This window comes from Ursus maritimus, unplaced genomic scaffold, assembly GCF_017311325.1.
Source record: "Ursus maritimus isolate PB19 unplaced genomic scaffold, ASM1731132v1 scaffold_23, whole genome shotgun sequence".
Lineage (NCBI taxonomy): Eukaryota > Metazoa > Chordata > Mammalia > Carnivora > Ursidae > Ursus > Ursus maritimus.
The window spans coordinates 41,024,168-41,035,104 of NW_024424786.1; the positions used below are offsets into that span (position 1 = coordinate 41,024,168).

At 57.8% G+C, this 10,937-nt stretch overlaps 1 protein-coding gene across 2 annotated transcripts; it reads left to right on the forward strand.

Moving 5' to 3' along the window:
* Positions 1 to 260: 260 nt before the first annotated feature.
* Positions 261 to 7,633, forward strand: RAB1B (RAB1B, member RAS oncogene family). Of its 2 annotated transcripts, none has more exons than XM_040639451.1 (6): positions 261 to 404; positions 2,054 to 2,126; positions 2,417 to 2,512; positions 2,625 to 2,720; positions 5,947 to 6,078; positions 6,178 to 7,633. In XM_040639451.1, the coding sequence occupies exons 1-6, from the start codon at positions 391 to 393 to the stop codon at positions 6,370 to 6,372; spliced, it is 606 nt and encodes a 201-aa protein (XP_040495385.1). In that variant the 5' UTR covers positions 261 to 390; the 3' UTR covers positions 6,373 to 7,633. The 2 variants fall into 2 exon arrangements, with proteins under 2 accessions (XP_040495385.1, XP_008707259.1); XM_008709037.2 differs by lacking the exon at positions 261 to 404 and adding an exon at positions 1,061 to 1,155.
* The last annotated feature ends 3,304 nt before the right edge of the window (positions 7,634 to 10,937 follow it).

Below are 10,937 nucleotides of genomic sequence, written 5' to 3' on the forward strand. Positions count from 1 at the left end.
GCCTCTGCCAGACAGACATGAAGCGTGTCAACCCCAGTCCTAAATTGACCTCTCATCGTCGGGACGCGTCAGGTCCCCGAGTGCTCTCCTCAAGCCCAGGTACAGCTATAGGAAGCGAACTACAAGCCCCAGGAGGCAATGCGCGGCGACGATGGGTCGTCGGCTAGGAGATGCGGCCTTGGGTTTGCGCCTGCGCAACGGGGAGGGGGGGGTGAGTTGGGCAAAGTAAGGAGACTACAAGTTCCGAGAAGCAACGCGGCAAGGCCCAAGTCGGGAATGTTTGCGCCTGCGCGTCGCGGGCGGGGCCTCTGGGGCGGAGCGGCCACCATCTTGGAACGGGAGGCGGAGCAGAGCTGACTGGGAGCGACCGAGCGGGCCGCCGCCGCCGCCATGAACCCCGAATAGTGAGTGAGCCCCGCCCGCGCCGTCCGGCGCAGCCTCGATCCCGAGTACGGGGCTGTACGCTTACCGGGGTTGTCCGGCCTGGGTCAAGACTGAGCGGCGCCCCCACATCCGGGTCCCTCTTCCGCTGACACCCCCCCACACACACACACACATCCGGGTCCTGCCCCTCCCCCGGGGGCCCCAGGACCCCGGCTCGGCACCCCGAGTTCTTGCACCCGGGACCGAGACACTGCGACCCCAAGGGCCACTACTTGGAGCCCGAAGCACCGGCCCCTAACAGGCCTTATTGGTCAGGTGACCCCTGAGAGACCCCTCGGTCTCTCCAGGCCTCAGTTTCCCCACCTGCTGCTTGCAGTGGCGGTCTGGGTTTTGGAGCCGGTCCAGACTCGGGCCCTTTAGGTCTGACAGTAAATCTTTCTGTTTTTTCCGTTCTCCCCGAATCCGGTTCCCGGGGCTGGTCAGAAGCGGGAGGCCCCGAGGCGCCGCTCTGGGTCGTCCTCCCGTAGGACCTCCCCTCCGGGACTGCCGCTTCGCCCCTTGCTGGGTCTAGCTGTCCTGCGGCTCCTGGAGGCCAGTCACTTCCCGCCCTCTCCTCACCTTTGCGCAGGCCCCCTGCGCCACCGTCACACCCCTTCCCTTCGCCGTCACGCTGCCGATGAAGTTTAGATGAATGTGGCATTTGTTTCTCCCCTTCCAGTGGGATTCTCTGTACCTCAGACTCTCCTCACTTCTTGGTCACTCCCCCTGCGGGTAGGTGGCCCATATCTCTGCCCCGGACTTCTCATTGACAGTTTTCCCCAAGTGTCAGTTGTCTTCTTCCTCTTCTGCCACTTCCTTTTTCTCCTCCAGATCCAGGCCTCAGATTTCCTTGGGGATGGGTGAAGCTCTGAGCTGGATTATAAGGGACATAGAAGGGAACCAGCAGGCTCTCACAGAGACTTTGGAGTCTGAACCTGGTTTCCAGTCTTAAAGTTAACAGCTGTGTAACTTAGGGCAAGTCACTTCCCTCTTCTGACCTCTGGTTTCCTCATTAGTTGGGAATAACACCATCCACTTCATAGGGCTGATGTGAGGCTTAAATGAGATGATGCATTTGCAGTATTTAGCACAGGGCCAGGTACAAAGTAGGAACTCAGTACGTTTTAACTGCCTCTCGTTGACCACCTCTTCTTAGAGGCTTCATACCAGGCTCTTTACATAGATATTCACTTAACAAGTCCTAGGCTGGGCCCTAGCTTCCATTTCTGGGATCTCCCCTGCCAAGCCAGGTAGGCCCCAGGGCAGTGGAGGGGGGTTCCCTAACTAGTCCCTACTGGCCCAGAGACCATGGAGTCTGTCAGGTCTCAGAGTAGGACACCCAGCTTTTTCTCCTAAGGATTGTGATCCTTGGCAGGTCATGCCCCTCCCTGTGCCTCAGCTTCCTTCTCTATAAAGTGGAAATTCAGACTCAGTCCTTTGGGCGAGCTGTAATATGGGGGGTGGTCAGCCCTCCTCTTCCCAGGACTTCTGGGAGGATATTGTGAGCTCCTTAATACTGTAAACCAAGGCAAGCCTCACAGCATGGGAGAAGGCTATAGTTAGGATTGCAGGATGGCATGGCGGGTGGGCTCCCTGCCTTCCTTCATGCCTTCCCATCCTTTCTCTCTAGTGACTACCTGTTTAAGCTGCTTTTGATTGGTGATTCGGGCGTGGGCAAGTCATGCCTGCTTCTGCGGTTTGCTGTGAGTAAGAAGCCTCCCATACGATCCACCTGGGGTCCTGGCTGGTGGCAGGAGGGAGAGGGGGCAACCCAGACCACAGTAGTTGCAAGACCTTAGAACCAAGGATGAAGTTGTAGGACCTCCTAGTAGCATCTCTAACTGAACAAAGACAAGGGGGTAGCAGATTGGGGTGCTGAGAATGGGGGCTTGGTAGTCACAAGCTTGGCTGGGTCAGGGACCTGGAGGGAGATTTTCCAAGTGGCCTTTGGGCCTGTTCACCTAGGCCATTTCATTGGTCCCTACTTTTCCAGGATGACACATACACAGAGAGCTACATCAGCACCATCGGGGTGGACTTCAAGATCCGAACCATTGAGCTGGATGGCAAAACCATCAAACTTCAGATCGTGAGAGTCGCTCTTCCCAGTCTCTGGCACAGAGGCAGCCGCCTTGGGAGGGGTGGGGGCTCTGGGCAAGTAGCCCAGGGCTGACCTGCCCTTCTCTCCTACTGTCTTGTAGTGGGACACAGCTGGTCAGGAGCGGTTCCGGACCATCACTTCCAGCTACTACCGGGGGGCTCATGGCATCATTGTGGTGTATGATGTCACCGACCAGGTACTCCTGGCGTCACATGTCCAGTTTTGCCTCCTCAGCTTCAGGTCTTCGGGGCTTTGTTTTGTTTTGTTTTGTTTTAGGGTTTTATTTTTTTTAAGTAATCTGCACAGCCAGCGTGGGGGTTGAACTCACAACCCGGAGATCAAAAATCACATGCTCTGCTGACGGAGCCAGTCAGGCACTCCAGGCCTTTGGTTCTTGTTTCTTTTTACTCTTCCTATCCTCTCTTCCGGCTGCTGCCTGGAAGGGAGACTGTACTTGGACTCATTTCATGAGGAGGGAAACAGCTGCAGAAGTGAGTCCTCCTGAGGCCCCACTCAGGGCGTTGGCAGAAACAGGCCTCACACCTCCTGGCTAAACTTGCCACCTTATTCTAGACTTTTTAGGCACCTGTGTTCCTAGGGGTTTAGTCAGCTGGTTGCTGTGCTGGGCCCATGGCTTCCTGTGTGAAGACACTGTGGAGAAGTGATTGGAGGGCTTTAGATAAGGAGGTAGGGAGCCCTGCACTCTGGGCGCATTGTGAGCAGAGGTAGGAGCCCTGTGTCTGCTGTGGCGACATTAGTCCTGTGTCACTGGCAGCAGTGGTGGTATTAACAGGCTGAAACAGTCCCACCATACCTTGCAGTTTATAGAACTTGTTACAGCCTCTTAACACTCTAAAGAAGTCTGCATTAGGTTCCCATTTTATCGATGAGGAAATGGGTCAGAGTGGTGAGGAGACTTGGCTTGGGGTCAGACAGCTAGTTAAGTGGCAGAAACAGAAAAGGTAGGTCTACTGATTCTACTTGCTTTATTCTTTCTACTAAACCTTGTTGCTTAGTGGGGACCAGGCCCTGGGGACATGGAAATGCTTACATCAGCCCTGGGCCTGGAGGAGTTCCTGCTCTGAGGGGCAGCTGGGCCCTTGGGCTCACCAGGAACTCATGATGCCTTCTGGACAACAAGCTGTGGGTGGACTGTGCTCTACTCAGACAGAGGTCATCACGGACCTCAGCTGCCAAGTTCCATGACCTCATTTCAGTTCTTGCCCTGATTGACCTCTCACAGCTTTCACCTTCATTCTCCTCCCTCTCCTTGGAAAGTTTACTATCTCCAGCTCTCCTACCTCTTGCTGCATTAGCCTCTGTTTTCAGTGACTTCTACTGGTTTGCCCTGTACTACAACTGCCACACTCCCTGCCTTCCCCCCTGCCCCCAGTCTTATGCTTCCTGACTCTCCCTGCATGGGTCTGGACACTTTGTGTTTTGGCTTCTGTCTTATGTTCTGTGATTCCTGTGTAAATAGCTATCACTGTGGATCTTCTCTGTTTTCTACTTTGCTGGCACTTTGTGTAGTAATTATAACATTCTTGGCATCACCCAATGAACTAAGTGCTAGGGTCCCTGTTTTCCAGATGAAATAAATATGCTTGGGGAGGTGTTAGGTAACTTGCCCATGGTCTCATAGGTTCTTGGCTTCTGAGCTTACCCTTCCCTGCCCCTAGCCAACCTCTCCTGAGCTCCAGATTGTCTTCAGAACTCAGCATTTCCAGCACTGGCCTCACTCTCTCCCCCTAAACCGGCTCCAGCATCCCCCATCTTTGTAACAGAGTTCCTGTTGGCCTGACCAGAAAACTCTTTCCTCCCCGCTCCCTCCCTCTGTTCTCCCCCCGCCACCTTCTATCTCAAGTCCATTCCCTTGTAACAATAGCAGTGATGAGGATGACAGCAGCTCCTGCTAATTAAGCACTTGTTATAAGACAGGCCTGTGTTCGTTATCTCTTGCGTACAACAGCCCCACTGGGAACTGCTGTTTTATCAGAATGAGGAAGCTGAAGCTCAGAGAGTTCAGGTGATAAATCTAGGGTCACACAGTAAATGGCAGACCTGGGGCTTACCCAGAATGGTCTGACTCTAAATCCTGTGCTCTTCCTTGCTTCACTCCCTGGCTCAGGGCACATCTCTTCCCTAGATTATTCTAGCCACCTCCCAGTTGGTCGCCATCTTCTTGCCAGTCTGATCTGGCCTCTACACTCCTGTCTGAACTGTCTTCCCAGAACACAGGTGTGTTTCTGCTGCTCCCTTCCTAAGAAAACCTTCATGGGCTCCTAGTTGTCCAGATTTAGCCAGGCGAAGACCTTCCATCCTCTGGCCTGCCTCCTTTCCCCCTCCTAATGTGCTCAGGGCCTGTGTCGCAGCAGCCTTCAGCTTCTCCCTGCTCCCCAGAGGCACCATACCCATCCCAATCCCTGACCTGATGTATGTCATCTCCTCGCTTTGGACTTTTCCCATCCCTCCACTTGCTTCCACACAAGGCCAGTTCGTCCCTTCACACATAGGTCAGCCGTAGTCTCCCCAGGCAGAGGCGGTCCTGGAGCTCCGGGAGCTCTTGCTATCTCTCCCTGAAGCACTCATCACACAATCTTGCCATTGTGTGTGTGTCCTGGTCTAGTCCTCCGCTGTCCCATGAATGCCTTAGGGCAGGACCCAGGGATTTGTCCCTTCTGTGTCCACAGGGCCCAGCCTGGGACATGGCAGCAGGTGTACATTTGAATGCAGTGGGATATCCCCATACCTCTGACTCCTGAGAAGGGAAAGTGTGGCTCTAGCTCAACCATGTTTCTAAAAGTTCTGTCTTTGTCTATGAGCCAGGGGTAGGGGTAGGGAGTGGCCAGCTGTTGGGAGAGCCGGTCTGAATGAGGAGGCTGTTAGTGCCAGAAGCAGGACGAATGTCTGGCTCTGTTCCCAGGATACACGTCTCCCTCATAGGCCAGGGTCTCCTCTCTGAGGACCCTCCACCTACCATTGGGCTGAAAGACTTCACACCTCACAGGGATTTTAAGGCCACTGTGGGAACTTTGTGATCTTGCTAACCTGTTCCCTTCCATTTCTGTCTCCTCTCTAGTCTCTCTCCTGTTGTCATTTGCGTGTTTTCGGCCTTTTCTGTGTCTCGGGGAGACTAGCTGCAGGAAGCAGAGCTGGCTGGACCTTAGGCCTAGGCTCTTTAGGTGTCGGGGCTGTTGGCAGACAGCTGGTGCTGTGCCAGGTTTGGTTTTGGGGGTCTCAGATGGAGTGGGTCAGGGAGGAGTTCTAAGCCTGGAGGGGAGAGTTTCCTCTGGGTCCCTGAGCTCAGGACTCCTGTGTCTCTCGGGAGCCCAGGGAAACCCTCTTCAAAAGCCCCTGTTCTCCTGGCCTTGAGAAGGGGTGGGAGTTGGGAGCAAAATAACTTCTGATTCTGGCTCCTCTAGGAATCTTACGCCAACGTGAAGCAGTGGCTACAGGAGATTGACCGCTATGCCAGTGAGAACGTCAATAAGCTCCTGGTGGGCAACAAGAGCGACCTCACCACCAAGAAAGTGGTGGATAACACCACCGCCAAGGTGAGCGGGGCCTGGGTCGGGCCACCCAGGGAGGGTGGGCTGGGGTCTGCTGCCCTTCACCCCTCCTTCCCCTCTTCTTCTCTCTTCTCCCCTTGTCAGGAGTTTGCAGATTCTCTGGGCATCCCCTTCCTGGAGACGAGTGCCAAGAACGCCACCAATGTTGAGCAGGCATTCATGACCATGGCTGCTGAGATCAAAAAGCGGATGGGGCCTGGGGCAGCCTCAGGGGGTGAGCGGCCCAACCTCAAGATCGACAGCACCCCTGTGAAGCCGGCTGGTGGCGGCTGTTGCTAGGAGGGGCACGTGGGGTGGGATAGGAGGGGGCACCTTCTCCAGATGATGCCCCTGGAGGGGACAGGAGGTGCCTCCCTCTCCTAGGGCATTTGAGTCTGTGGCTTTGGGGTGTCCTGGGCTCCCCATCTCCCTCTGGCCCATCTGCCTGCTGCCCTGAGCCCTGGTTTTGTCAAGGCCCCCAAGGGAGGACACCCAGGACCTTTGGCTGGGGTGGGCATGTGGGCTTGCTCTGCTGCTGCCTCTAGGTAACTTTAAAAGATACCCCACCACACACCTTTCTTTGGGATGAGGGCTCCTCTGTTTCCCTTCCTTGCCCCCCATGTATGCTGCAGTGGGTTTCTTTCCTTACCCTTTTTCTTCTCTCCCCACTCCCCTTTCCCAAGAGCTGGGAGCCTCCCTGGCCTCTACAGTCCCTGGCTGCAGTCAGCGCCGGGGGCCAGGAATGGGACCAGGGGATCCAGGACTCAGGATCCAGGGCCCTGGGCTGGACCTCAGGAAGGGCATGGGGGCCATTGGGGCCCAGCAGCCCACCCTTTCCTCTCCTCCCTGCTTCTTCTCCCTGCCCCTTCCATACTCACAGCTCCAGCCGTCCAGCTGCGGTGGGGTCTGAGCACATCTAGAGCAGGTGGGCGGGCAGCCATGCTGGGCCTGTGTCTTGAGCCCAGAGGGAGCCTGCTCCTGCCACCCCCTGCCCTGCCAGAGCCAGGCCCATGTGCTGCCTGCCCACCGTGCCCCTTTGTCCCCATGGCAGGCAGAGGCGGAAGGCCCACCGAGCCAGAGGCCGGGCACCAGCCTTAACCCTCACTCTGCCAGCACCTCTTCCCTTTCCCTAAGGCAGCACATCTGGCTTATTCTCCCCCTTCTGTTCTTTGGAGCCTATGAGGGCAGGTCCTCATACCCTGTCACTGCTTCTCCTCTGGGGAATGTGGGTGCAAACCCAGGGTCCGGGGCCTCTCCCCTCACCCCCTCCCACCCAGGATCCTAGCCCCCTACCCTCTGGCACAGCTTCTTCCTGCAGAAAAAAACAAACCTTTGGTCTCTACCTGAGAAGCCATGTCCCTTGTGCTGTCTCTCGCCTGTCCCACCTGTGCCCTGCCCTCCAGCTTGTATTTAAGTCCCTGGGGTGCCCCCACTCCCAGGTTCCCCTCTGGTGTCATGTCAGGCATTTTGCAAGGAAAAGCCACTTGGGGAAAGACAGAAAGGACAAAAAATAAATAAATTTCCACTGGCCCTCGGGTGAGCCGAGGGTTTTTGCAAGGAAGTTGTGGTGGTTGAGTGTGGTCTGTGGTGGGAGCTGTCTTGGGGTGGGGGAATGGAACTGGGGTCCCGGCTTGGGCTGTGTGTCTTAGGGTTGCTGTTGAAAGTCCTTGACCCACTTCCAAAAGCCAGGAGTGCTGCCTGCTTTTGTTTCTGTGGTGTGTCCCCACGGGCCCAGCACGGTTCCGGCAGCAGGGGAGGCCGGTGGCCATGGGCAGTACCTGGTGAGCTGCCGCCAACACCCACACGGGCGCACATCCATCCAGCCTGTGAGGTTGGGCTGCAGATGTGCCCCATCACGCCTGGCCCGCATCCCCTTCTGCCCCCTCTCCCACCTTTGCTCTGGGTTCAAGCCAGGTGTCTCTGCCCCCTTGGACAGTGCCAAGTTCCTCCCACTTAGGACCTCAGCCTGGTCTCCCAGGCCGGTGTGCAAAATACAGTATGTGAGGCTAGGGGTGTGTGTGTGTGCTCCTCCGAGTGGACCGAACTCGTGTGACGCGGGGGGCGGGGGCAGGGCGCATGCCAGGGATGTACGTCCATGCCTACGTGTCCCTGAGGTTGGGGCGGGGGTGGCGCCCGGGCCGGGCGGTGCAAGCGGAGGGGCGCAGAGAGACCCAGCCCCGCCCGAGGCCGCTCGCACGGCGGCCCCGCCCCCGGCTCCGCCCCGCCGGCTTCGCGGGCTGGAGAGCGAGGGAGCCGCGGGCGAGGGATCGCAGGATGAGCGATCGCGGCCCGGGCAGCCGGCAGCGGACGCGCCCCCCGAGCCCACCGGCCCGCGCCCCGCGCGCCCCACGGCCCCGCGGCCCCGGTCCCGGCCGCGCCGCCCGCATCCCCCGAGGCCTGCGGGCCATGCCCGGCCGGCCCTAAACGCGGACCGGGGGGCGTCCCCTTGCGCCCGGGCCCCGCGCTGGCGCCCCCCGGGCCGCCGCCCGGCGCGGGGGCCATGGCGTTCACCTTCGCCGCGTTCTGCTACATGCTCACCCTGGTGCTGTGCGCCTCCCTCATCTTCTTTGTCATCTGGCACGTAAGGCCGGGCTGGGGCTGGGGGCGGGGTGGGGGGGGCGCCGGGGGCACACGGAGCGGGAGGGGGCCGGGCAGATGGGCTCGGGGTCCGGGGAAACTTGGAGCCTCCTCTCGGCTATCCCCCTTCGGTCAGCTTCTCTTTGCCCCCATGAATACCCCCTCCCGTTGTCGGCTTCCTTCCCGGAGCCCCCTTCCTCCGCCGCCCCCGCCTGTCTGTGGGTATGTCAGTTAGTCTCTGACCCCGTGCCCCTGCCCCATGCCGCCTTGGGGTGTGGGGCAGAATTCTTGGATTCTTGCTCCTTTCTCTTCTCCTAACCCCCCCCCCATGCAGTCGCCCCCGTTTGTCTGTCGGGCAGTTTGTCTGTCTGCTTGCCCCCCCTTTGTGGGTTTTTCCAGCCGGAGTGATGGAGCCGGTTGCCATGGCAACTGCATCTGTTTACAGGACCCACAGAGCGCAGAGCCCATTAACCCTTTCCCTCTCACTCACCTCCCTGACCCAGCAGCGATTGGCTCTAAGCAGACCGGAGACCTAGTCCCCACCACCAGCTCACCTTGGGCGTCCCTGCCCCCTCCTTTCCGGGCTTCCTCTCATCAGGTTTCCTCCCCACTTCCCATTTTCCCTCCTCTTCCTTTTCACTTTCCCCTTTGTCTTGTGTCCCCTTTGGTCTGTCTCTCACTCTGGCCTGGCTTCACACCTGGTCTTTCAGAGTGTCCATTTCTCATCCTTTATCCTAATCGCCTCCCCTTAGAGGGAGTCCCTCTCCCTCATTCTCTCTGGGGCCCTCTTCTCAGTGGCCCTCTGTGCCTGGCTCCCTTCCTCTCACCAAGAACTATATCACTCAGCCTCCAGCTCATTGTTTGGGGCCCTTGCTGCCCCCCTTGGCTGCCCTCCCTCCACCTCTGTCCCCTGAGGTTTTGGCCCCCTCCGTGATCCCCTGAATGAGGACTGCCCATCTTGGTCGGTCCTGGTCTATCCATTTCGGCATCCTCCGCTCCAGGACACACCTTCCTGATCTCCATCCCCTCTGGGCTGGGGGGGTTCCCTTACCCCTCTCCGGTCTCTCCCCTTGTAGCCCATTCTTTCCTTCCTCTCACTTCCTCCTCATTACCTCACCTGCTTATTTCCTGGTCTCCCCACTTCCTCTCTTTTCCTGGGAACTGCTACCTGCCCATGATCCTCCCTGGCTCTTGACTAGTCTCTCCCTTCACCATCCCCCTAGCCCCACTGCTGCCCATCTCCCCGGCATCAGGGTTCCATGGACTCTGACTGCACCCCTCCTGTGTAAGGAGTGAGCCCCTACAGGCACCTTCCAACACATCCCCCCCTCCCATCTCCAGCCCTCTCCCTGGTTTTGCCTCTCCCTCTCTCTCTCTCTGTGGGTCTCTTAATTGCTTTTTCTTTTCTCCCCCTTTGTCTTATTCTCTCTCTCTGCCTACACACACACACACACACACACACACACACACACACACCCCAATCTGTATTGATCTCTCTGAGCCTTCTATCTCATCCCCGGGTAATGGACAATCCTGTGGGCTGGGGGTCCTAAAGATTGGAAGAAATTGAGGGTCACAGGCTGGGAACACAGACCTAACCAGCTCCTTGGAGAAAGTTTCCTGGAAATCAAGAAGCCCCTTTCCAGGCCTCTCCCCACCCAGAGACCTCCCACAGCCCCTCTGGGGGGTCCCTGTCCTTAGGTGCTACTCAGAGCAGTCCTCCATCCAACACACCAGTGTCTAAGCTTCCTGAGAACCGGGATCTGGGCAGCTGTGGGAGAGTCAAGGATGAATAAGACTCAGGCTTTGCCCTCGTGAGGCTCCTAGGCTGGGAGAAAGGGCCCAACAAATATTTATTGAGCACCTATTATGTTCACTCAGCTATTTAGTTCGGTGATCTTAGCAAGTCACTCATGCTGAGTCTGTTTTCTTGTGGATAAAGTGGGTTTGTTGGATATACATCAGAGTGCCCAGAGCATGGCCTACTAAGGGGGGTGGGATGGGCATAGGCATAGGAGGTGTGGTCCTCAACCCAAATTGGTAAGAACCAGAACCTTCCAGGGCAGGACCCCAGATCCCACCCCAGACCCTGAGCCAGTCCCCACTGGTCGCTAGGCAACCCTGGTGGTGAGTGACGCGTGTCAGCTGTCATCGTGGGGGATTGTTTGTTCCAGGGGGCTGAGTCAGCGCCAGGCAGCCTGGGGGGGTGGGAGGCATGACACCCGCTGCCTGCTGGTGGTGCCAGCTCTGGGGCAGACAGACGGCACCCTTCCGCTCCCTGCTGAACC